This window comes from Phalacrocorax aristotelis, chromosome 2 (genome assembly GCF_949628215.1).
Source record: "Phalacrocorax aristotelis chromosome 2, bGulAri2.1, whole genome shotgun sequence".
Taxonomy (NCBI): domain Eukaryota; kingdom Metazoa; phylum Chordata; class Aves; order Suliformes; family Phalacrocoracidae; genus Phalacrocorax; species Phalacrocorax aristotelis.
The window spans coordinates 18,915,754-18,943,053 of record NC_134277.1 but is presented as its reverse complement, the minus strand read 5'-3'; the positions used below and the strand labels follow the sequence as shown (position 1 = coordinate 18,943,053).

Sequence of the window (27,300 nt, the reverse complement as noted above, 5' to 3'; positions counted from 1 at the left end):
CTAGTGCCTCAGCCCCAGCTCTTGCCCATCATCTCCCAGTTTACTCTGGGATATGCATAAATACGTTGTATATCGTTAAACCAACCAGTAAACAGTAATCTCCTATTTTCACATCTCTCCCCCTCCCTGCACCCTGTCAGTCTCTTTTCCAGTCACCTCTTTGTTTGGTGATAACCACAACAAAGGATGTATGTTTCAGCCAGATGGCAGCTGGGTAGTGATTTTGAGCATCTCTTGCAAACTCTTCTTACCTGGCCAGTGGAGCCTGTATTTTAAGCAAAGCCACAATTTTCCGTGGCTGTTTAGGTGAGGGAAGAGAGCTCACTCACATATTAGGGTATCACATGGATGAACAAACCCTTGCAGCTGAGGTTGGGGTCAGACTGGGGCCTTACGTTCTCTGCCATTGTGTGTAAAAGCCATGTTGCTGAAGGGAAGGGCACTGAGCAGAGGGGGCTGTGGTACAGGTGTAGGCGCTGGTGTAGCCAGCAGCAGCAGCTCCTGCTCTCCCTGTACTAATGTCTCTGTAGGAGCACAACGCTGCTCCCCCCACCTCGCTCGCTCCAGGGTGCAGCCGACCTGACCCCTGCGTGCAGCCGGCCCCCTTCCTACAGCCGTTCCCAAAGCAGGAGGTGTGCGGTGAGGTTTCCTTGAAGAAACAAGCAGTGACAACAGGGCTGTCGCCTGGGGCTGGGTACGGGACTGACGGAGAGCTGCCGAGACGCTGCAGCTGCAAATATGAATTCTGCTATTCCCCAGCTTTTCAGTGTGGATTTATTTCCGAAGCAAGAGTTCTTCTGGCCTCCTTGAGCCTTCCTGTGACACAGGTTCACCAAAGGCTTTCAGCTCCTAATTTTCTGTTGGTTTCCAGCAGAATTTGGAAACCCTCTTGGAGCCTGACTGTGGGATTGAACCCAAGCTATAAATACCTAAATCTCTCTCAAAAGCCCATCGTCAGGGGAGATGCAGTCCTCTGCAGGCAGAGGCCCTGGCGTGGGATTGCTGTGGCTTTGGCATTGGTGGCAGGGTGCATGTGTGCCCCAGGTCCACCTCCCCCACTCGAGAGTGCGTGGAGTGGGGACCGGATCCTGTTCATCCTGCTGGATCTCGGCAGTGTCCCTCGGTGCCTGAGGAGCTTCGGCTGCCTGTCGCGGGCAGCGATGACCAGGGGAAGGTGGCAGTTTCTATATCTGTTCGGGAGGGCTTGGTGCAAAACACAGTCGTGGGACGGCAGCGGCATGGGGCTCATCTCAGGTTAGGGATGCCGGGAGCTGGATTTTTGCATGCGTGCCTCCCCAGCCCCTTATCCTCTGCTCTGGTCTGCCCGCACAGCCCGATTACTCTGCCTTTGTGTGTGCAGGGTGGGAGGTGGGGAGCTATTCCCCATGCTGTTCTGCCAGCCATGTGTCCGTGCCTGATAAGGAGCCACCAGAGACCCAAGATAAGTTTTCTCATGGTGCTGGGTCTGCATTTCCTCAATCATCTTGCTCTATCTTTTGTTTTCTGTGATGGCAATAACAGTATGTCGTCTGTGGGTCAGGACAGGTGTTTTCCAAGCAGAGGCTGCTGTCCTTTGAGTTGGACGGCATTTAAGTAAGTGGGAACCATCTGTAATTTGTACCGGTAATTATGGCATTTAACAGGGGCTTGCAGGGAGCAACTAGTAAAGACTGAGTTTTAATGCTTACTGGGTTTAATGGCTCTAGGCACATTTTTAAGAAAAACCTCTTAACAGAATTAAAAAAAAAAATCAGGAGCCAATTAGATTAACTAGATAAACAGACTATCAGCTCACTGAATATTTTCTTGTGCATCATTCTGCTGGGGTAGCACTGCTGGTTTTCATGGGGTTTGTCTAAAATCACAATTGCGAGCAGCCAGGCTATTTGTAATTGCACTCTGACAGGGAAGAAATGACAAGGACCGCCACCTTCCCTGCCATCTTCGTACAATCATCAGCTTTTGAGTCATGTGCAAAGCAGTCACCAAAATGTTCCATTTTCTCATTTCGCCCTGTCTATTATAATCATTAGCCATTCATCACTGATGTTATATGTACTGGCAAGCTCTTCAGATGGTGTCTCGTGCGTGCTTTTCAAACCTAGCCAGGCAAAAACACATCCAGTGACAACATGCGGCACACTGACGGGAGCAAACAGCTATTTTTGTGAGGCAGCGATGTGCTAATTTTCAAGGCATATTGAGAGGATAATAGGGAATGCTGGAATTCATTATTCTGCGTTCAGTGTAATTACTCTGATTTTACTGAGTTTGGAATGAGAAAGATGAGAAATCCTGCCTTTTCCAAGAAATGCATTTATTGCTGTTTGCTTTGTTTCGTACCTTGAAAGCACTTCCTTCTTGATAGAAATCCAGAGGTAAATATACTGTTCAGCACTGAATTATTTCATTCAGTCATCAGCCTTTTAATAACATTTTCCATCTTATGCAGGGCACCCTAGATATTTTAATCAACTTTCAACTGGATTGGACATGGTTGGATTGGCAGCAGACTGGCTGACATCAGCAGCAAATACTAATATGTAAGTAGCAGATTTTTTTCCATAATATTTAATATAATTTTACAGTTTTACTCTAAAATATTAGCTGCTGTAGCTGAATGAAAGAAAGAATACTTTCACGTTAAGGCTGCCGGAAAAACAATCCTCTGCTTTTTAAATGGTTGCTACAGATATTTACATGAAGACTTTCAACATTGTCCTGTAGGCTGTCTTCTATAAAATTTCATCATACTAGTATGATGCCGGGTTTGCTACCCCCCCAAAAAATACACAGAAAAAATATTTCAGCATTTTGCATGCAAAAATATGTAAAATGAAAGGTGTGCTAAGTGAATAGTTGCATTCATGTAGGGGGGTTCTGTACAATCCATACTCAGAACAGTTAGAGCCATTGCCTTCTGTAAGAAAGGGGTGCAGAATTTAATGTGTGGGTTTTTTTCACTTTGGGACTAGGAAGCATTTTTGTGCACTTGCTTAACTTCCTGCAGTGTCTTGTCATCATGAGTAGGACTGCTGACGTGTATGCTTCTAGACATGCACACAGGTTTTTGCAAGGCGAAGGTCTGGCTCTGCCCATCAGCTCTTGAATACAGGGCCGAACCCTTGAGCCTGGAAAAGGTGGGCAAGATTTGTTTCGCTGAAATGGGTGAAAATGGAGTCTCAAGTACTCTCAGCATTTCTCTTTCTAGACATTTGACATCAAATCACAAGGAAGATTATAAAAAGTATTGTAAACCAGAACTCTAGCCAGTGCAAGATACAGTATACTGTGGCTATAATGTAATGTAATATTGGAAAAAAGATGTGTTAGTATTGTAGATGAAAGCATTAAATATGGACATTACTACGTTTCAGGTTCACCTATGAAATTGCTCCAGTGTTTGTACTTTTGGAATATGTCACACTAAGGAAAATGAGAGAGATGGTTGGCTGGCCAGGGGGCTGTGGCGATGGGATATTTTCACCTGGTACATGATATTTCAAGCTTTCTTTGTTTTTCAGACTATGCTATATGACATCCCCTGTAGTTAAAGAGTAAATGTAATTAAGTATGCATGTTTGAGAGGACACTTGATAATAACCACCAGTGGCCTCTTTGAGATAAAGCATTGCATGTTTATGAATTTTAGGGATGTGATTATGAGGGTCTGCTTGAGCAAATTGCACTGCATTATGAGCAGCTGTAATGGCACATGGGAAACATAATCAGAAGAGACATTTGCCTTGCAGTTTCGCTTTGCTTCCACTTTTTATGGGTTACATGAAAGAGACTATTGTATTAATAATAGAGCGAAGAAACACAACAAAGCTCTCCATCATCACAGGGGAAATCCGAGCAAAGAGGAAGCTGTAGCATCCCTTTAAGTAATTTTAGTGGAGTCAGTAAGATCCTGCCAACGTTACAGTATGCAGTTGGCTTTCCATATGTGAGCTGGCCTGTTGAGCTCAGTGCGGGCACCTGGGTGGCTAGTTAAGCTGAGTGCTTAAAGGCTCGGCAACGTGGTTCCTTCAGGGCAAGTCAATAAGGCAAAAAATTAGTGTGATTAACTGTAGAGAAGTAATTGATTGACAAACACTACATTGTTAAGAATTTTTTTTTAATCATTCCACTTAGTATTTTGATTTATACTCTTTGTCACCTCCTATCTTACTCTGGAATTTCATTGCTAAAAAATTTGGCCTATCTGTCTCACCAAATTGCAAAAAATTGAATGAATTTACATTGGGTGTAGCATCTTGGCTTGTCAAAAGGTAAGAGACTGCTCATTGGTGGGGAAGGAGTCCTTCTGGAAAGAAAGTTCATTGACGCAATGGAGAGGGAAAAAGTGTTTGGACTATCGAGCAAAGGAAAAGCGTCAGTGATAACAGCCTAGGATGTTCAGCTCTCTGCGGGCATGAATGGTAAAGTTCATGCTGTGGAGAAGATCAGGCAAGGCTGGCGTTCAGCTTCTCACATGAATGCAGACATGGCAAATGGTTCAGGAGTTTTGTCCTGGGCCTTTCCACAGGAGTGCAGAAAAGGATGAGAAGAGTTTACATTACTTCTTTTTGAGTCCTTATTTAAAAAGCACCGAGAGCAAAAGCAGTGACAGCTTTTACTGTAGTGCTTAGAGGCCCTGACAAAACCGTGGCCACTGTCACACAGAGCAGCATCTAAACGTGTATCACGAGCCCAGGACCTAAGCCAAAGCTTTTGGAAACTGGACAGTGGTTGGTTATTGTCCATTCCCTCACCTGACTCAGTACAGCTGGTCTTAAGCTCCTCACCTTGCAGGCTTGAGCTGCAATAGCCCCACGGGGCTGGTCGGAGACCTAAGAAGGAGGAGAAGAGCAATAGCCGTGCTGCTCAGCAGACGTGGTAGGCAGAGGCTGGGCATGCATGGCAGGTGGAGTGAAAGTCTCAGTGCATGCACCAGATCTGCCCAAGTCTGTCAAACTGCTTGAGGTAGTGTGAATCAGGAAAGGTGAATGCCTCAGGAGGAACAGCGAGAGGTCCCTGCCTGCCTGACCTGGGGGGCCAGGGTGTTGCTAGTGTGTCAGGTGCTGGAGCTCACTTCACCTAGCTGAAACCTGCATGGGGCTCGCTGGCAGGCGTGTACCTGTGCTGGCCGTTTGCAGCGCTGCCCCCTCTCATCCTTTCTTTCTCTGCAATTTCTGGTTTGTGCAAAGTGCGTCTTTCTAATTCACTCTCCTAAGGCAGCAATACCCAGTGTGCAGGTTCTGCTTTTTTAGGCAATAAGCAAAATCTCCTCTATGCTGTCTTCTCATTTCAAACCATCACAGCTTCAGCTGAAGAGCTTCAGCTGTTGCAAAGAGAAGGTTCTCGCTCTCTGCATTCTCTGGAATGAAACGTACAGTATCAATACATGCAAAGCATAAAGGCCTGATTAGGTTTTCCAAATTCTGTAGGTGTGTTTTGTTGCCTGCAATTAACTGTGGGTGTAAACACAGCTGCAAAATTAAAGGCAGAATGCAGGCTTATTAATAAGCTTCAGGTTAAATGGCTAGATAATAAATACTAATAGGAAATCACGTATTGAAGAAACTTAACATTTCAGTCTTGATTCTTTTGACACTGAGCCAAAGACTTTGGACAAGATAGGCCAAACTTCTTCAACTTGGACACCTTAGTTCAGTCATCTAAACCATCAACAGCAGCCGTTACATGACATCTGCATTTTTTAGGGACAGGTACCTGAGCGTTTCCTCTTAATCTCTCCATTTCTTTTTTTGTCATTTGTGAAAAGGGGTGTAGAAACATGTGCATACCTCTCAAGATAGTTGAAAGGGGAAGAAAAAGCCCAATCTGTAATGACCCATGTGCCAGTGATGCCATCACTCTGTAGCATTTTCCCTTGGGTTCACAGGAGGACCGGTGAGGTCAGGGAAAGCTCAGCGCAGAGGCAGCCTCACTGCAAGAGCAGAGCTAGGACACTCAGAAGTGAAGGGCACAGTTTCTGTGGGCTGTGGAACAGTATATATATCTCCAGTGGGATAAACACGAATCTTACAAAATCAAAACGATGTTAAATTTGCCAGCACGTATACCCTGCTGGTGTAACATGTAGCTTTCAGCAGAGCTACCTTGATCTGCTTAAAGGGTGGTTTTTATCTCACTCCGGCTGTCCAAGTGTTGGGTGTCTCCCCTGGGCTAGTTAGAGCAGCTCCCGTATGTTCAGGGGACAGGGGTGGATACATTTGCAGGGCAAGTCATTCCACCTACCACAAGCATCCTACCTTAGGGTGAACTGAACTGTCTTCTGGAATTGCCTGTCTTGTGCTCTTCACTCCATTTTTAGATGGATGAAAGTTGGGTTAGTTGAACTTTACCTCAGCTGCACTCTGACCTATTCATCTAAAAGGCTAAAACCATGATCAATATACACCTTTGCTTTTTATAAATTTATGTGCATAAACATCAATATATAATATAAATCTGTGTATATATGTAGTATATATACAGGATAAAACTGATGGATTTTATGTATATATGTCTGTCTGTCTCTCTGTGTATTTGTATTTATGTGCATACATATGTGAAACTACTCAAACTCTGCCTCAGGTTCTGCATTATATTCCCATAGTGCTCATGCAGCATTAATATATAACCAAATATTGTTCCACTATAGACACAGAGGTCAGCTTGTAAAAATCTCAAAAAGGAAAAACAAAGTGCTCGTTTTTAATTTCGGTATTGATAATTGAAATATGTCTGTAGAGCTGTCATCTGATACCCGTCTTGAGGTGGGTAAAATACCCATCTTGAAATGCGTATTTTAAGTCAATGTATGCCGGTGATTTTAAGGCAAGTGTTAGGGATACGTAACCTTTTCTCCTTCCTCCCATCAGAGGACAAAAATATTTCTTAGAACGAACCTTTTTCCTTTCTTTTCCCTCCCCCCACTCCAGTTATCCAGAAGCCAGTGTCTGCTGGGACTCACTGTGTGGGTTTCCTCAGAGCAGGGGCATGAAGCACCACCCTAATTTGGGAGGGGAGAGCACTGTTCAGGTTATACTTGGAAGCCACTTGGGAAGTTGCCTTGTGGTGGCATCCTCTTGGGAGGTGGAACAGAGTGGGGTTTATGTGTTGATGGCATACGGAAAGATAAAGACTGGGGACTAAAGGATAAATGGTAACAAAAATGAGGATGAAAGGAAACCCCCATCATTTTTTGCAGCAGTACTTTTTGCATAAATTGTTTTTTGGGTGTATTAGATCCTGTTATTGCACAACTCAGCTGTGAGGAGCATCAGGAAGAATCATCTGCCATTAGGCAGAAACATTAACATTAAAGTTAGAAAAACTATAGCAAGACTTGTCGTTTGTTCTGCAATAATATTACAATGCATAGAAAAAGTAACAGTGTATTACTGTGGACTCCAGGTGGTGCCATATCTAACATGTATGCTATGTTGATTGCACGTTTCAAGATGTTCCCAGAAGTTAAAGAAAAAGGAATGGCAGCTATTCCCAGACTGGTTGCCTTCACATCAGAACATGTATGTGTTTCTGTTTTTTCCTCTCTGTTACATCTGCTTGTATGAATTTATGATAAAGAAAGCTGAACAGGAATTTGTTGCCCACTGTCTTCATTTCTGTTATTCCTTCACTGGGAATAAAAACATGGGAAGGGACTGGCTTTTTGATACATAGAGGGTTGAGCTGCGGCTGAAACCCAGGGAGAGCAGGATCTGCAAGCCACTGCCATTTTCCTGCTCTCACTTGTGGCTGTAGAAATGTTGGTGTGAATTGTAAGGACCACATCAAATGATGGGAGCTCATCATCGGGCTTCAGCACTTTCTGCTAGGAATGTCTTTTGTTTGGGTCACTCTGGGGCAACAGAAAACCACTGTGAGTCAAAATGTTTCTAGCTGAAACCACTCCTGCTTTTATTTAATGAGAGGGTGATAACATACATGAAGACAGTAGTATGGAAATGCTCTGTGTGTGCGTGTGTACAGCAGAGCAGCTGCGGTTTACGGTGGGGAACTGGGCTTTGCTGTGGGTTTCTGTCTGTGGGAAGAAGCTTTATCACGCTGGGTTTTGTCACAGGCACCGACAGGATCTGGCAGTGCAAGAGGGGAGGGGAGGCGGGCACAGGAGAAATCAGAGTGGTCCTCATGGGGGAATGCAGAGTTTTTTGTGCTTTGAATAACCATACAGAAGCCATATTTCTTTCTGTATTCTGGGTTTTTTGGGGGGTTTATGGCCATTTAAATCTCCTTGCAGCTTACAGTGGAGAATGCTTATGCAGGAGGAAGGGGAAAAGGAAGGGTTATACCCAGGAGGGCCTGTGAGCTCCCTTCAGGCTTCATGGTCCCTTCTGAATTTCTCCCCAGCTGTGTGGGCCTGGCCAGAAAGGACTCTTTTCATGGCTGGGGCTCAGCAAGATGCCATCCATGTTAGGTGACGACATCCTCCTGGCTACCATTTTTGATTTACCAGAGAATGAGTTTCCATTCTGTGCCAGTGTGAGGAGCAAAGTGTCCTAAAGACTGATCAGAAATGTCTGGGAGGAAATCCCTCTGAGGATGCTTTTCATGGCAGTAGGATGAGATGCAACACATAACTGTGGGCTCCACATTGCAGAATAATTGTCCCCGAAGCAGTCAGAGAGAAGGATACTCTACAAATGAGTAGCAACTGTCCAAAGTTGTCTGTGCAGCTAGAGATGCATTATTCATATGGAAGTTACAGACCTAATAAGTCTTGCAAATAAGGTTCAGCATGATTATTTAAAATAACAAATCCTATTAATCATTAGGGGATTTCATTGTATTCATAGCAATGGAATGTTAAACAATGAACCAAATTGTGCTATCAGTCTCAAAATAATGAAATGAGCTTTAATAATTGTGTTTTCATGCCAGAGAAGAAGCAGTTCCCTTAGTAAATCAAACATTCCAAAATCAAATATACTAGCGAATCCATAGAACGGCATCTGAAATCTGTTACATTTTAAAAGTATCTTGAAATTGCAGTTTTGTTGCTTCCTCAATCAAGGGTTTTTATTAAGTATGTAATGGCACATCTTCTGGGGAAGCTGAGAAACCATGCTAAGTGAAGACAGGATCCTTTAACCCTTAATTGCCCAAAGGATGTGGGATAATTGTTTAGCCCTCAAAATAGCAGAGACAGGAATTGTAGATGCCCAGAAGTACAGTCCCCTTTTTAGATAGGAAATGTCCTGCAGAACCTGAATAGACACCAAGATATGAGAATGTCATTTGTCTCATTTATCACATGAAGGTGATCTACTTTCTTTTACACTCCCCAGCCTGATTGTGGTTTCTCTTTGCCATGGTTGGATGCTCCTGTAATACAAGGGCCGTGGAACAAACAGTCTGTAAATGGGATAGTATCATTTCCTCATGCTCTGCATGTGTGGCGTGATAGGAAACAAAGCTTAGTTACTTATGTGTTTAGAAACATTGAGAATTTTGTTGCAAATTTTTCAGACGGAAGATACCAGCGTCAGCAGTTCTCAGACAAGAATTTCAGCATCACAGACTGAGGTCCATTTTAATTTCTACCAATCTAGAGCTTCCATTACTACAAATGAATTAAGTTATGCCACAATTACCACCCATATTACTGTCATCAGAATCTGGCCTCAATCTGATGCCGTGTAAGGTTCAGCTGCCAGTGGGCAAGAAGGGAAGGAAGGAAGGAGTAATTCACAGCTCCTCAGTAATTCCCTTCCTAAATTAGGAGTGCGTCATGTTCCTAAATTAGGAGCCTCACTCTCTGTGCAATCAGTGAAGAGAGGCACCTCTGGAGGGAAACTCGGAGCATGAAATTAGGAACCGAAATATTCCTTAATTTAGATGTTCTGAATCACCTTTGGGAGGGGTTCACCTACTTCTGTGCATTGGCCATAAACAGAGATCAGCCTCCTGATATACGCAGCCTATGTTAGGTGCCTGAAATAGGTTATGTGACTGTTCCAGCCATGCATGTTCCCAGTAAGCAGATCTTCCCTGAGCTGTTCAGTAAGACCGTGACTTTTCTCTCAGTCTGCTTCTGCTTATTTCTGTTTCACCTGTGACGGTGAAATACACTGTAGTGTTTAGGCTGATCTTGGCCCAGGTATAATTTCACTGAGATGTGCTTGCTCAGGACTTAATTCAATCCTCTGCATCCACCAGTGCATCATCAGTGGTTCTTTCATCTGCACTGGTGCAGGAGCAGAGTCATGTCCTTCAGGGCAGCTGTTCTGGACTGCACGTGATGCAAGAGACCTTGACACAGAGGGGTAAAAGTGATGGATGCCAGTTGTAAAAACCTATTTTAGTCTATCATTTCAAACACAATGAAAAATCTAAGATGAAGGCCTCCTCCTGTGTCCCAGCGCATCAGCTTTAGGCTGCTGTGAGTGTTAAGCTGAGCACATCCCTTTTTCAGTGTGGAGAAAGTGGCTAAAAGGGAGAGCTGCCTTCTCAGAATATTTTCATTGATCCATTTGTTCATAAGGCAAGTCCTATTGAATTTTAACCCATTCCCTGTTGTGATTTTGACCTGGCCAACTATCTTAGACTCTCTTAGACAGCATCCAGCAGTATTTGGGAATAGCATGGAGCAGGGATCAGCCCTAGCAGGCGAAAAGGACAAAGTCATTGTACTCTGAGGAGGAAGGGGGTGCAGAGGGGAAAAGTTTAGCTGTAGAGGACTAATTGGGGTTCAAGTCACGAAACAGTCCTTGGCCTTTTTATTTGATAGTATAAGAATAGATTAAGAGATTTGCAGCATTTACATGGACTTGGTGTTTAATTGGGGGCTATACAGACTCAATCTGAACTTTAGGAAATGAAAAAAAGCTGGGCATAATCAGAAAGTCATAGACATTTCTTCACCTCTACTGTTCTCCAACCCAGCAAGACTGTGCTCATGTAGTCCACATCAGCTGTCCTAAATTCCAGCACCCCCCCAGCAGATGCCACAAGGAGGAATGCCTTGTCAGGTGCTCACCAGTGAAATAGCAATAAAACTCCTGCCTTAGCTTTGGAAGAGAAAACACAGAGTAAGAACTGGCAGCTCACCCAGTTAGAGAGCCAGGGGAGCACAGAGATGGTGTCTCTGCCTCTGGCATCCCCCCATCTTCACTGTTCTTGGAGTGAAAGAGCTCCTGCCCAAGGCTTCCCTGGGAGTTTGGCTCCAGCAGCCACTCACTGTCTGTTGGCAGCTCAGGTATAAGGTGTCAGCATTGTAGACAGCCAGACATACTCAGAGGGACCTCGTTCTCTGGAGGAGCACTGGGAACATCTGTGAGAGGTGGCTTGTCTGCAGTGGTAGGGGAGCACCCTCACAGCCACAGCATGCACAGCATCCACACATCAATTAGATCGGAGGAGGCAGCTTGCAATAAATCACAGCTTCGGCTTCTTGCACACTGATTTCCCCTTGTGGACGAGGCCCATTACTTGCAGGGAGTACAGCAAACTTATACCAGTAGCTGGGAAGAAGACTAGCTTTGGTAAAGTTTTTGTCTGAACAGTTTCTGAAATCTGAAATGGAGGTTCTTGGCTCTGAAACACAAGGAAATTAAAAAGTGGCTTCTGTCTAAAAGCAGGCAGCTCGACAGACCTCTGTTTAACACAGCCTATGGAAGATTTTGGGTTGGTTTCTGTGCAGAATGAAAAGCTAATCTCTAGTCCCACCACTTCATGGCATGTAGCATTGCCCTCTAACCAGGCTACTTAGGAGGCAGTTTCAAGGACTGGCACCTGCAAGAAGCTGTCCAAGGGGTGACCTCTGTGTTGGGACTTCCCTGGAATGATTTGAGGATCCTGGAGATCATGTTTTCCATTTGGTGGCATAAATTTTGAAGCTGTAAATTATACCTCTAAGCACACAGAATAAGTAGAGAGTGTTCTCATTTCCAGCTAAGGAAACTAAAAATCAAACTCATGGATTCGCACAGGGAAATGGGAAAAAAGTTGGTCTTACTTGAGGAGCAACTTAATTCAAGTAACTCCATTTAAATCAATGCAAAACCATTTTCCAGAAAAGCAATGACAGCGCAGACTGTCCCAAAGAGACATTCATCATCTGGGTCTAATCCTTCATCTGGTTGGTATCTTGTGACTTTTGCACTGCCACAGGATCCTCCTGAACTCAGTGCACGGTTTCTTATCCACAGATAATGCTGTAAAACTGTCTGCACTGGAAAAAAACCCAAGGTGTAAGTGTTGCTGGATTAGAAAAGCAGTATGAAACTTGATATTTCAAAAATGTGAAAGATGGAATTATTAGTATGTTGTGCAGAAACATGATGATATCAATTTCTCCCCTGACATTAACAAATAGCTTTAAAAATTGAATAGCAGTAACTAAAGGAAACAATAGCAAACATATATCATTACAGTGTCTCTAAAAATGTGATGGGACACAGTATACTTTTTTTTGTAGATAATGGAGGGAAAAGCTATAGCTTACAATGAGACATTAAAGATAGCATTCATGTCACTTAACTTTAATCACCGGAAGTGTAAATATTTAATCTGAGTTTGTCTATGTACTTCTTATAGCCAACAAAAAGAGAGCGGGATCTGCAGGCGACAACTCATCCTAGTCTAAAATGGGTGCCAAAGCCTCAGGGATGAGGTACCTTCTGGAGGTACCTTTTCTTCCCCACTATTCAGGGAGCCTAGACTAGACATACATTTTCAGATGATTAAAATGAAGAGAGAAGTAGCTCAGCCTGCGCAGCCGGGGATCCCACGTTGTTTAAAGACCTGGGGAGATGGAGAGGAAAGCATGTGCACCTCCTTTGCTGGCGTGTGGCTAATGGGGTGAGGCCGGGGGTCCAGGTGTGCAGAGCACTGTGGTGCCAGCAACCATACCTGCAGACCTTGGAGACGTTTCTGCTGCGGGATGGCTCAGCTTGCTCAGCATTTGGGAGTTCACTCCTGATGAGCTCCCTCCACAAAGCTTGTGCCATTCTGGATTTATGTGAGCAGGGAGAAACTGCAATCTGAAAAAACCAGCCGTGACCTCTGGGGCTCACAGCATTAGGATGGTTCTTCCTGACAGCTTCAGTCATGCCAGATTATAAGCAATTAATTTAGCAAGCTATAAAAATAGAAGCATCTGTATTAAAGCACTGTTCATTTAAGATAACATTGCCATACTTTTCAGCATCATCCTATTTTTAATTATTCTAATTCTTCCTTTTTCCAAAAGGCCTATTCATTATTGCACCTGTAATAAATTGACAATGCGTTTTTACTTTACAAACCTAACTGTGAAAAACTGGCTATCAGGCAAACAAACGTATTCCTGACAGCATGTGAAATTTTAGACAAAGGGAAGATTCCCCTGGCTCAAGATCACCATTTTTTCCCCTGACTAATAATATCCTTTTCACTAATATTGTCTAATACTCTATGCCTTCTCCTTCACCATTTAATTTTAACCACATTTCTTTTCAGAGACAAATTGAGGTTCCTCTCTACTGGGGATATATTTGTCATCTTCCGTGTACCCTTCTTCAGTACAGCACCGCACAAAGGGAGGGAGGGCGAAAGCCACAGTGACAGCCCACTCCCATCTGCGTGGCCTCCTGTCTCTGGCAAGCACAGGACAGTGGTGAAACTCTGGTCCTGCCAGCTCCTCCTAGCCTGGTTTTTCTTTCAGGGCTGGCATCAGGCAGTCTGCTCCTATCCTCCCTTTTTCACCCTGGTTCTCCCACCGTCAGACTTCGGATCTGCGTAACTCCTGCAGGGCTGTGCTGTGGAGGAGGGTGTTCAGGCTCACTTCCTTCTCTGGCCGAACAGTCTGTAGCCTGTGTATTCCCAAAGGGGTCACAGTTAATGACCTTCCTCCCCATTAGCCAGGCTGAATCGGTCAGTAGTTCTGTTTAACCAGGCTTATTTCTGCAAGCCTTTCTTTCTCTTTGACTTTTATATTTCTCTGTGTTTACCTTTATATTACACAGGCAATCAAATTTTCAACACTATCCCAGGAATATTAAAACAAAGTTTAATATTCATCATCATTAAGAAAGTTTTCTTTGCTCTTAAAACTATATTGTTTCCATTTTCACTTTCATCCTGGCTGTTTTAGAGCCTCTCAGCAGTTGGAGTATTTCCTCTGATGTTACCCTAAGACACAAAAACATAACAATAATCATATATCTGTGACTGTGTACATAGATTGAGCAATTTCATATTCAAAGTTTGTTTAGAAATTGTAATTGCATTTGCCCTTCTGTGCACAGAATTCTGTATTTCTTCCCAATTTATCCCTAAACCTGTTCTGGTTCTTGACCGCTGAATTCCCTTCACTCTGTAAAAAGCCTTCAGGCAACTGAGCTATCAGTGCTACATTCATTTTTCCCCAGTGCTGTTTTAGCAGTGCCAGGAGACTTCTCAATGAGGCAGCTGAGCTTGGCTGTATTCCAGTGGATGCCTCTGAGCACATGGGCTTAATTTTCTTCCTCGTAGTAAACCATTCAAATCTGTATTTCCTTTTTTAAGGCATTTTGACTAGTTCTATTTCCTATTAGAAAAACAAATTACAGTGGTAAATCTATTTTAACTGGTATGGAATAAGGAGCAAAATTCACCAGTGTAATGTCATTGACTCAAAACCCAGTGAAATATAGTTATGACTCTTCACCCATCTTTTTTTTAAGGTTGGACTAGATGATCTCTGAGGTCCCTTCCAACCTGTGATTCTGTGATCCTTACCTGTATTTATATATTGCACCACCCAGTATGTGCACATCAGTATGTAATATATGAATAAAAATTAGATTTTTTTAAACTATATAAGTTCAATTCCAGCTTCACATAGGATGTCAATGAACTGACATTATGCTGGCAATTTTCTAGCTCTGTTTCAATTTTTGCAAGGTTCAAAGATATCCTCCTAAACTGGGGAATTTTTTATAAGCCTCCTGATGCTGGTAGCCTCCTCATTGTCTCTCCTCCTCCCTGCTCTCATAAAGTTGCACTGCTGTGCCATGGGTTTCAGGGAGACTTACAAGGCTAGCAAGAGACCTCAGTATTTTCCATGTATATGGGTTTGTGGATTGGTCCCAGTCCAAGCTGTAATCTACAGTGCATTTGTACTTGGGAAAAGTCAACCCATTTTAGTGAAGCTGATTAAGCTTGTGGAAATGTGTTTGTTCAAAAATCTGGTTTCATGAAATAAAGAACATGCCATGAAAAATATCAGTATAATGCTGAGCAGGCCCTTGATGTTCAATGTGTAAATACTTCTTAGCGCTCTGTGACTCCAGCTAGAAATACAGCAGGGCAGACTCCATATCTAATTTGAAAGTATCACTAACCTGTGGGTTTAATAGGCTAGACAATAACAGCGTGTTAAATATCTACTGGTTTCCAGAGCACTGGTGCCTGCAGGTGCTGTACACTTCCCACTCTCACAGACAGTGGATATCACAGGGCTTGGTCTATAAGGAAGGGGTAGAAATCTCTTCACCTGATGTCATTTGGCACCTGCTCCAAAACAGCAACCCTCAAGCTAGATGAATCCTTCCCTGGAGGTGCCTGTCTCCCACCTAGACTGCAGAGGGAGCCTACATGATGACTTAAGCCTGATTAGGCTAGCTGCAGTGAACCCAATCTAGTTCAGCAAAACACTGAAGCACAAGCACAAATCCCTTGTTGCTTCTCTAAGCGCATGGGTATGCATTTCATTTGATCATCAGCTTGTGCGGAAGTCAGTCCGACGGGCATATGTTTACATTTCAGAATGTGCTTAATTCAGGGTCTAAGATGGTTTGTTGTACTAGGGACTTAAAAACTGACTTTAGGTCTAGACAAGGTAGTCAACAGCGGTTCAGTACACATTGTTGGTATACTGCAGCCATGCCCCATAGGAGAAAGCTATATCAACCCACTTCATTAAAAAAAAAACACATAAGGTAATATGAAAAATATCTTTCACTTGAAGAAATACTTTGAAATTGTCCAGGTATTATCAGCGAATCATGGCTCAAGAACAATCTGAACTCTTCAAAATGTCTGAACATTGAAAAATTCTATGGGCATCATGAAAACTTGAGGCATTTCAGCCAAAATGGTGAGATTCGGAGTGGAAGCTCTTATGCAACCTTAACCACAGTAGACAGGACATTTAATGGTAATTACCCCCCAAGTGATTTTTAAAACACAGGGTTTTTCTTCTTTTACTTACTAAACTGAAGGTACATGTTGCAGTTCTACTCTTCTTCCTCTCTCATAAAGTTGATTTGGAATTGATTTTCAATTCTCAAAGTGTTCATTATGAAGGGAGCCCTTAATCACACAGTGAAATCCCACTGACTTCAGGGCCTTTAAGTGAAGCAGATGTGTGTAACTGTCATGCCCATCTCTTCCCCTATAGCTCTCTGCTGCTCTCATTGCAGTTGAAGCCAAATGCTAACCTGACAAAGCAGTAGTGATACTTGCCTGCTTTGTGGTCTGCTTCTCTGCTCCCACAGACTATGTCTTCCTTTTTCTTCAACATCTCAGGCACCTAAAAAACTCTGTTAGATTTTTATCCCCTTGATCTTTTTTACAGTGTTACGTCCTGAGCTAATGGTATTGTAGTATATGCAAAGAATTTCCATTTTTTTAAAGCTTAATAATCTGTAGTTAAAATTAATTTGGACAATATTGTTACAGATGTGTTTGGGTTAATAAAAACAAGATTCTTGGTGGTATAATTTGATAGAAAACTACTTCATTATCATAATCACTAGGATTTAAATTAGTATTATAAACCAACACTGGCTCAGGGGCTAAGTCGTAAGAGCTAGAGAAAATTAGGCTGACTGGCACTTCAGTATATAACTTCCACTTTTTATTCTGTACATACAGATTAACTAATAGTCTTATTAATAGCCCAGTTCTGATTTTAAACTGCAGTAGCTCTGTTTATTAATGAGATTTATTACTAGCCTTCACTGGCATGAGATCGCAGTTAGGCTTCCTATCTTAATTTCTCTCAGTATATTATTTGGCCAGAAGTTATAGAGCAGAAGCACATCACGCTGGACGCTACAAACTAAATGAATTCTCTAGGGGAGAATTTTTTGTTTCAGTGAATCAAGTTCATAGCTGAATCTGTACAAGCAATAGAAGCTGCAGGTATGCATCAAGGACAGAATTCGGGTCCATCATCAGCCACAGTTGTGTTTTTAATATTCCAGGAGTAAATGTAGATTAGAGTAATTGCTGTTTCTCTAATTGACTGTAGTGACCTGATATGAAGCCTCAGATTACAGTGATTGGTTTCCAAAAAGTCTAGGAAATTAGTTACTGCCTGTGTGAGACTGTTTGCTGAAGGGCTTGCAAGAATGTAGTGTTTTATATTAAATTGGATAAGAAATAATAATAAAAATAATAAATATTAATAAATGTATTTTTCAGAGTCACTTTTCTGTGAAGAAAGGAGCTGCAGCCTTGGGTATTGGTACAGACAGTGTGATTCTGATTAGATGTGATGAAAGGTAAGTAAAGATGCCAAATACAACTCTTTTTATTGGTACACAGATGATCATCAGGTGCTCAGCTCAGAGAGAGCATATAGGATGCAGTCGACAATTGGTGTAATTTATCATGGTGCTATCATCTTTAGCAGTCTTACAGTGATTTATCCCACTTGAGGAACCGACTGTGTCAGTAGCTTCTTTATGAGTCAGGTTTTGGAGCTCACCAAAAATCTTAAGTTCCCTTCCTCAGGGTTTTCTGATATTTCTTTTTCTTTCATCCTGAAGTGAAGCAAAAAGTCCAACTAGCAATCATTCTTTATATGTCTGCTAAGAAATGAGGAAGAAGCTTGTTTTGCTCAAAATGGAGCATTCAGACATATTTTGATCCATTAAAATGAACTGAAGTGGGCCTTTTAAAGCAGTAAAATATTGAGGCGCATTTGCTAATGTAATTCTGTTACTTCATGCTCTCACCATCCCTCTCAGCTGGACTACGTTTCCCCCAGTGCCCTTGATGGGGACACCCCTGTGAAGGGATGTGGAGAGAAGGGTCTTGGCAGCGTTGTGGGTAGCATAGGCCAAGGAAGGGGGTGGACCATGGAGAGGAGTAGCACAGCAGGCACTAACCTATGGGTCCCATCAGCAACGCAAAACCAGTGGTAGATAACTTTTTAATGCACCCAACTAAAAGGTTTTGATTCTCTATGCAAACCCATTTTGAGAAGGCAAAGGAATATTAACAAAATCAACATGGTCTGATGAAGATTTTCAATTTTAGGGAGACCATGCTTTCTATGGAACAAAAATTAATAGAACAGCCATTACTGATTCTGCTGAGAATCTTTTAAACAGAATACGCTCTTACTATGAGTCCCAAATATCATTGTTGCAAAGTATTGAATTATTTATGGCTCTAGCATAAATGGAAGGTTTTGCTGCTATCAAAATACTCTGCTCCCACATTAAAAGAAGAGCATCAACTAAGCTAATCACAGCGCCTGCATATCGACATATGGGCTTATTATCTCTTTAACAAAAGACTGAGCACACCTTGAAGAGGAATTAATGACAACATCAACACAACCAACACACATCAAAGTAAACCTCCAGTTGTTTCTATTCACTAAACACAGACATGGATCAATAAAGCAGTGGCTTCGTTTTCTTCTTGTGCAAATTCAGCGTGATGGTTTTCTGTGAAGACCACAATGCTTACCCTGCCCACCCTGAAGTGAACAGCAGGATTACTGCGTGTCTCGCCAAATCCCAGCAGACACCACCAGGACAAAGTGGGCTGTTTGCAAAGGATGTGGGCTTGTGCAGTGGAGAGGACCCTCTGTGAAGATGTGAACCTGTGGGAGGGTGAAGAAGCACCATGAGGTCTTTTTGATGTTTCCAGCATGACCAAGCACACTTCATGGTGGCTCTTCTCCCCATCCTGATCCACACCCACCAAGTTTACCTTGGTTTGCTTTTTCGTGGGACTATGTAAATGTGTGGTGAATTTCAAGACAGGAGAACATGCAGAAAATCATGTTCTTGCTCATATCCCAGACTGGACAACCATATATTTCCTTTGCCTCTTCTACTACCATGCAGACATCTTGGTAACAATAGCATATTTCCTGCAGGTTTGGGGTCAAAACACTTTAGTATGGTGTGGCAGCAGTGAAGACTGTACACTTGTGGGTAATGTGAGAAGACTTTGACACAACACTTACTCTATCCACAGTGTTGTTTTGCTGCGAGTCTCTCCTGCCTCTCCCAAAGCCAGCCTACAGCTTGCTCCTTGGTAAAGCTTGGCATACTCAACATGACCAGGGGCTGGATAATCATTTGTCCTGGTAAAAAAATTTTGGCAATGAAGGCTTCTGTCCAGCTCTCTCTGTGTGTTTGTGTACACAAGCTCAATAAGTTAGAAACCATTAAAGACCAACATCTAAACTATGTTTGGAGAAGGAACTCATTGTCTTCCTTTAGCATGCTTCTTTTTTTCTTTATTCCTCTCAGGATCCCAGGGACAGTTTTTGAAGATAAGACAACTGCTTTTCTCTGAACATGTCATGTAACTGGGGGGAACTCACAATGAGTTGAATACTCTTTAGACCTTGAACTGAGAGAAAAATCAAGGCTAATTTTTAGACGGATTTTGCAAAAAACTCAGCAGTGCAAACCCATTTCTACTGAAATAATTACTGTCTTACTGATTAGGAATGCAAACTTATAAAGGCTAGCCATACCTTGTTACAAGAAATCAGTGATTTTTTTTTAATTTGCATCCATCCAAACGTCATGAAAACAATTCTGTGAGGTTTTTTATGAAAAAGTAACACCAAAACTCATGGTTTTATTTGTTACACTGAAACTGCTATTTTGAGCTTTAGTGAAGGGTTTTTTTATATAGCAATAGGAAACAGTGCTTTAGTGATAAAAAAAATGCATCCAACTATACTAAAACCTGAAAAAGTCCTTCAAAGTACATATACATATTAAAAAATGTAAATGGACACTTAAATCCAGTGAAAAGTTTATTCCTGTCATGTGGGCAGCTGTCGTGTTTGTATTACTGTTATGCACCCTCTTGTTAGCTAGTCCTGCTTGTTGCTAAAGCAAAGAAAAAACCTTAATATTCAATATCAGCACTGTTTTACCTTGTGCCTAATGCATTTACAGGATTTCATAAATTAGCCTTCAAGCCTTATACTGCTGAGTCTGAATCTCATGTGCATGGTTCGTACTAAATGGGTTGCAAATACAGTGTACAGTCAATACAAAGGGCCTGACAGTGCATTTAATGAGTCCAGACTGGTAGCTTCTTCTCATATCCTGCTTCAAGCAAAAGCGAACATGTAGTGCAACAAACTGTGGAATATTCATCCTGAAATGAGTTCATTGCTTTAATGGAAACACAGAAACAACTGCGTACGCCAGAGCTGAGTCGCACTGCTCAAGGCCATGCGGCTCAGCTGGCGTTTTTTTGTGCCTGCTGAAAGGGGACCTTGGGGCTTGGCACCCAGCGAGCTTCTTGGGACCCTGTGCTGAGCCTCTCCCTCAGAGCTTGGAGCATATTCCCAGGGCTATAAAGGCAAACAGGACCAGGAGGCTCCATGGAGCAGCATCAGTCTTTAATGAAGGTAGCCACAATATAACTCCTCACAGTTACCATCACCATATTGATGCAAACTGGCTGACAAAACAATTAAGGTTCTGGTCCCCTCTATACAAAAAGGATGCGGACAGGCTGGAAGGGGTCCAGAGAAGGGCCACCAAGATGATCAAAGGACTGGGACGCCTGCCATATGAGGATAGGCTGAGAGAACTGGGTTTGTTCAGCCTTGAGAAAAGGAGGCTTAGAGGGGGTCTCATCACCACATACCAGTTAAGGGGTAGCTACAAAGAAGATGGAGACTCCCTTTTTACATGGAGTCACATGGAGAGGACAAGGGGGAATGGACACAAATTGCTCTTGGGGAGATTCCGACTGGACGCAAGAGGAAAATTTTTCACAGTGAGGAGAATCACCCACTGGAATAATCTCCCCAGGGAAGTGGTTGACTCGGCCACATTGGACACCTTCAAGAGTCGTCTGGACAGGGTGCTGGGCCATCTTGTCTAGACTGTGCTCTTCCTAGAAAGGTTGGACTAGATGATCCCTGAGGTCCCTTCCAACCTGTGATTCTGTGATTCTTTGAAGGTAAAAACTCAGACTAATGGTCAGAGTCTTTCTGTGCTCTTCAATGCCGCATAAGCCTTGTGTAAAAAAGTCAGTTTGTTCCTTATTTGGGTTTCCTATTAAGTGAAGAAGTAACAGCAAGAGCTGATTTCAAGATCAAATTTCTAATGTAACTCTCTCTTGCTCCAGAGGAAAAATGATCCCATCGGATCTTGAAAGAAGAATCCTTGAAGCTAAACAAAAAGTAAGTTTACTAGCTTTTCTGCTTCCAGGAAAAAAAAAAAAAAAGAATGATACAGCTAGTTGTTTTGCTTTCCATAGTAAAATGACATAGGCTTGCCCATTAACTTTTGATTTATTTCTCAGAAATGTAGTCTGGCAATTAGTGAAGCAAGAGTTGCCGAGGAAATAGATTTAAAGCTACTTTATAATCTCCATGAGCTATTTGGCTTTTTTTATGTGTTCCTCTGCGTAACACCCTCCTTTTTTATATTATCAGCCTATGATGCAGTTTCTCAGCTGAAAATTGGCAAAAACAGAGCAATCATTTGGCTAATTGTATATATTTTAATGTGTTGAATTTAATGTATTCCTCAGAGTCACCAAAACAATGGAAGATAAACTAGAATCCACACGTCTCTAAAAATGCACTACTTCTGTATGTGTTCATTAATAGAAGCTAGAATTAAAGCAATGGATTAAAGTATACAACGAACTTAGCTCTGTGCCTTCAACATTTATGTAAATATCATTAGAAACACAGCCTTCAAAGCTCATTAATAACACAAATCTTCATTAAAAGCTTACTTCGACTAAGAAAAGCAATGTAGTAGATAAAAATGAAAGGCAACATGGCAACAGAGTACCACCCAAACCTACTGACCATGTATTTCACTTTGCAGAGGGAGGTTTAGACCCTTTTGATAGTTCATAACCCAGCTCTGCAAAAAATGTAGCCACTCTTTACCTTTGTTGCTCTGAGTACTGCTTATGAAATCAGCAGAACTACAAATTAATTTAAAATGAAACACTGCTATAAGTTATGGCATGTGATGGACAGTGAGTGCTTTTCTGTGAGGCAGAGGATATCCAAGAGGTGGTCCCTGGCCTCCGTGGAGATTGCTGTCTCCCCACTCTGCACGAGGGAAGGGGCTGGAGGTGAGCCCTACGCCTCCCCTGTGCCTTGCCCCCAGGAGACACCCCCAGACAAGATGCTCCCACTGACAGGACTGGGCCACCACACATTCAGACACTCAGTGGGATAGTTTTCGTACAGCCCAGGGCACAGTCCACCAGAGATATTTCTTGCACAGTGGTCCCTGGGTGAGGTGTGTTTTCGACGCAACATCATGCAGAGTGGACATTTTTGTTTTGGGCAGGTGGCGTGGAGCAGAATTGTTCTTCTGAGCCCTTACCTGTCTCATGCATCCTAATAAATGGAGGATGCTGATTTGGAAGTTTGCTGCCACCTTAAGGTAGAAACTATAATATCACTAGCATCTAAACTAAGAGAAAACCAGTGTCCTGTAGCAGGGATGTCGTCTAGAAGACCCTTCTGGGCTCACTGTGGAGGCAGCACAAGAGGAGTCAGGGCTGCTGCAGGCTCAGGAGGCTGCAGCACCCTGACCTTGAATACCTCTGTGCTTTCTTGCAGGGATTTGTTCCTTTCCTGGTGAGTGCCACAGCTGGAACAACAGTGTACGGGGCATTTGATCCTCTCATAGCTATTGCAGACATTTGCAAGAAATACAAAATCTGGATGCATGTGGATGTAAGTATCATCTGATGTGGGGGGCTGGATTACAAGGTGTATTGGCATTAATTTATTCATTTTGGACAGTGTCATCTTCTACAAAACCCACTATATTTGGTTCCCGTAATTAAGTCTAACGTCCAAGCGCTGACTTACCACTCATCTGAAAGTCTCAGGTCAGGGGGACATTTTAGGAGCTGTGACTGTGCGGTACTTTTAGCAACTGGGACACTTAAGATGACCTAGTTTGAGTGCTTTTGCCTTCAGCTTTCTCTCTAAATGCCATTAGTACAAGAAATGCATAAGAACCATACTAAGCACTGGCTCAGCTTCTGCAGCAGCTGCAGAGTAAACACATAAGGAAAAGGCTACATTTGTCAGGAATAATGTACCACAAATTGCTGAACAGGTTAATGCAAAAGCTAGAGAAAATTAGCAGATTGGCTACTTTTTAAGTTTATCTGGGCTCTTGCCAATAAATCTTTCCGAAGGATCATCTTTCAGCCCCAGAATGGCTTTTGTGTCAGTTTTGCAAATCCTTTCCCCTTCTGGGCTTGGTAATTGAATTACTGTAGGGCTGGGTATCTTGCTTGTGGATTACTGTGTCAGCCAAAATCACTCAAATTCAAAGGAAGTATTTGTATTTACCTTAAACCTACTTCTCAGTCATGTGAAATGCCTGCTTGTCCCAGATCTCTGTGAGCAAAAGCAAATGAGTAGGGGGCAAGTAGTAGTGATCTGAAATAGGATGAAAACTCACCAGTGCAGCTAAGATCCCAGTCTGGTTTGTTATCATCACTTAGTCACTAAAGGAGAAAAGGCAGCTGACCCAGGAGCAGCTCTGCAAGTCATTAATTACAGCGTGGGGCAGCCCAATGTGTCAGTGTCAGAGGACGTGGCAAGGGAGAGGTTATCATACGATAAGGATTGGCACTCACATTATGGGCTATAAACCACTGCTTCCAAGCTACTGGAAGAAAATTGCTAGTACATCTATTGCCTCAGGCCCCATCTGCCCAGTCATTTGGGAATGTGCCATATCAGCAAGAAGAAAGAAGGGGGCCCAAACTGATCTGAACGCACAGATGTCATCGTGGAGAAGCGCAGAGTTCTCTTCTCATTAAGATAATGTGTCTTGCCTTCTAGGGAGCATGGGGTGGTGGGCTTCTGATGTCAAGAAAACACAAATGGAAGTTAAACGGCGTTGAAAGGTATGATTTATTAATTAAACACATGTATTAAATACATTTTAACACACTTGTGATTACCATAGCAATGTCTATAAATAAAAATTGATGTTATTGCCAAGATACAGCATGTAGAAATTTGGCAAACTGTCCTTCCAGTTGAAGTGGCATTGCGGAGTGTCTTTGTTCAATGCTACAGTAGCGTGGCCCTTTCTTTTGTAGTACAAACAGCAGACATCTCTTGTTTGCATTTTCGTTCCTTCCAGCATACGTTTGCAGCTCCAGAGTGGTTTCTGCAGCATCCACTGATTCAGTGTCCAACACGAAGTAGCAGTTGCATTCCTCTAAGAAGTGAATCTTGGAGGTCTTGCATTCTGAAGTCTTAAGTATGAAAGGTGGATGCACCTGCAGTTTGGGCAGGTGTCCTGGCACTCACTGATCACTCCTCTGTCACTTCTGGAGAGAATATCCCCTTCCAGGCTGTGTTAATGACATCTTCTCAGTAAATCTGTGCCTGGATATACCCAGTTGTGGTCATGAGCTCATGATCATTGCACATGTGACAGATGAACATAAGTGATACCAGTCCAGTTCAGAATCTGGAAAGACTGAACTTAAACTTACAGTTGTTTATTCAGAAACTTTTAGTTAAGCTGTAGAACTCCTTGCCATAAAATGTTAAGATTTACCTGCATTCAAGGGAAGACAAAAAAAACCATTCAGGACTTCTGTGAGCCACAAATGACTGGGGGCTCAGAGAATATTTGGAGGAAGATCATATACTCTTGCCCTGTTTTGTATTCTTCCCAGGCACCTATTTAGGCCACTTGCTAGCAACAGTATACTGGGCTAGATGGAGGCGCTCTCACATTTGTGTATTTTCTGAAGCTCATACTGTTAGAGAGTAATTACTCCATTCCACCTTTTTTATCTCTAAATCCAATTGCTCTTCCTTCCTAATTAAAATTACAAACAGCTTCCTCATCCTGTTCCTGAAGATCAAGAGGATACCTTGATGATTCAGTTCCTTTCTCATACATCTCACATGCAAAATTTGGAAAGCAACCCGTGGTTCTATGAATTCAACTTAGTGCCTCCAGCACTCCAAATTTACATATTGTGTATTGAAAGGATATACATCCAAATATCCAGCAAGCTAGAAAAACCTACCCAGTTGCCTGTGAGGACTGAGTATGAAGAAGAGAGTTTGCCTCCCAAATCGCTGTCCAAGTTCTGCTGGAATGAGCGGTTCAGGCTGAATCTGGGTTGGAGAATTTTCCAAATAATATGCTTTAGATCCAGAACTCCACTGGATTTCAACTAGTGCTTCTATGAGCAACCTCTCCATATGTTTGGCAATTAATTAATTAAATTTGTCATTTCCAGTGCTGTTCCTCTGCTTGATGGACACACTGGCTCGTTTCATTTTGTCCAGGTTTTGAATGTGGGTACCTTTAGAGGAGACTTACTAGACCCAACTTCTGTGGACATTCGTGTTTCATGGTAGATACTGGAGTACAACCCAGTCGTTATAGGTTTGGACAGAAGAGAACTGGAGCTGTTACTCATGTTTGATAAGGGAGAAAGGGACAAGGAGGGAGCATTAAATGGAGCACTCTGTGCCCTTGAGTACTCCTGTCATTCTGGTAACAGACAGTCCAGCAAAGTTACTCCTGTCAAAGGCAGGAGTTGCAGGACCATCCTTATGGTACCCTTCAGTCCCCACATGGCAGATTTCAAGCTGCTCCAAGGCACCCTGAAGGAAGCAAGTCACCCGGTCTCTGGGGCAGATCAGTCTGGCCACCATCAGGAGTTTCGGTCTGGTGTCCCTCACCCAGAGGCTCAAGCAGGGGGTGACAGCTACATGAGAAAATCGTGTTTGCAGCAGAATGAGCACTCTCATACAGGGTCTGGGTATCCTTCCTGGGGCTGTGGTTGGTCAGTGAATGCATCTCAGTCTGTTTTTAACAATGGCTGAGGACCAAAATCTGCCAGTCTTGAATCTCTGCTGTCATCCATTTGAAACCTCTAAACGAAAATTTTTCCTCTATTTTTTTCCTTGTCTTGTGACCCACAGCCAAAAAATCTCATAGGTGCTTAGTGCTCAGTTATTTGGGCAAATGTGGGATACTTTAAAAAACATCTCTGGGTCCATGTAGGTTTTTTCCTTTACTGCTTGTCTCAGTCAGCAATTTCTTCATGCACATACTGATGGCTGAAGCTCAGAATAACTGATAACAAATGAAAAATGGTGGATTTTTATTTTACATAATTAATTTTTTGCTGTATACAATTGGGATGCAATTGGAGAAATAAATGACCTTAGGGTAAATTGAATGTTTTAGGCAGATAATTAACAGCTGGCTGTTGTCAGTAAATAATCCTTTTGCTTGAGAAAACCCATACCGCTACTATTACCTAGAAGTCTTCTAAAGAATTTCTGCCTGATTCTGCGTAGGCACAGATAAAAAGTAAGAAGTATCACATCAAAGGAAATTCATAGACCTGAATGCATGTTCAGAATCAATTAGTTTTGGTGTTGCAATCAGATGACTGACTCTGAGCTGATTAAAAGCTGCCAAATACTTGAAAAGCCAAGCCAAGTGTCCAGATGTTGCCTGTGGAAGACTATTCCCTACAGATTTTGCTTCAGACACTTGCACAGCCCCATTTAAATAGCAAGGAAGAAAGCACAGAAGTGCTGCCCAGCGTCCATGTGAATTTTGGAGTTGCTTGCTTTGAAGGAGTGAAAGCAATTTGGCAGGAAGTGATAAGGACATGCATAAACCTACAAAGGAAAATACTCCCAGATTCCAACACACTCATCTCTGTTTACATAAATGTCACCTGCAAGTGTGTCCTGGGTCCTTTAAGTTTTCACATGCCCCAATTGACTGATTTACACCATCAAAACTCGAATCATGGCACTACACAAAGTCCTGTGCACTATGCACAGGATGCCAAATAGGATGCAAAGGTATACATCTATCAGCTAATCATCATATGTAATAATAGTAATTAACAAATAGCCAGTCAAGCATAACACAAAATTAAAATAATAAACAATTGGACAGTCTTCCATTCAGCCCTTGCCACAGTCCCAAATGTCTCTTCTCTAAGATGTATCTAATCTGTGACACAACCCTGTTTGGTCACAAGATCTGGCTGACAGTTATTTTCGCAGTGAATGTATCCTGAAGGGAGGCAGGATCAGGCTGT

At 42.6% G+C, this 27,300-nt stretch overlaps 1 protein-coding gene across 3 annotated transcripts in view; it reads left to right on the top strand.

Annotated features, from left to right (window-relative positions):
- The window catches only part of GAD2 (glutamate decarboxylase 2), a 41,912-nt gene that overhangs the window by 5,032 nt on the left and 9,580 nt on the right, over window positions 1-27,300 (top strand). The window contains exons 5-11 of one of the 3 annotated variants that reach the window (XM_075082617.1): window positions 2,453-2,543; window positions 3,378-3,490; window positions 7,408-7,523; window positions 17,407-17,486; window positions 21,331-21,385; window positions 22,796-22,912; window positions 24,041-24,105. In XM_075082617.1, the coding sequence (XP_074938718.1) occupies window positions 2,453-2,543; window positions 3,378-3,490; window positions 7,408-7,523; window positions 17,407-17,486; window positions 21,331-21,385; window positions 22,796-22,912; window positions 24,041-24,105 (637 nt within the window). Of the gene's footprint in view, window positions 1-2,452; window positions 2,544-3,377; window positions 3,491-7,407; window positions 7,524-17,406; window positions 17,487-21,330; window positions 21,386-22,795; window positions 22,913-24,040; window positions 24,106-27,300 lie in introns of those variants that run through there. The other 2 variants (XM_075082618.1, XM_075082619.1) reach the window with 2 other exon arrangements.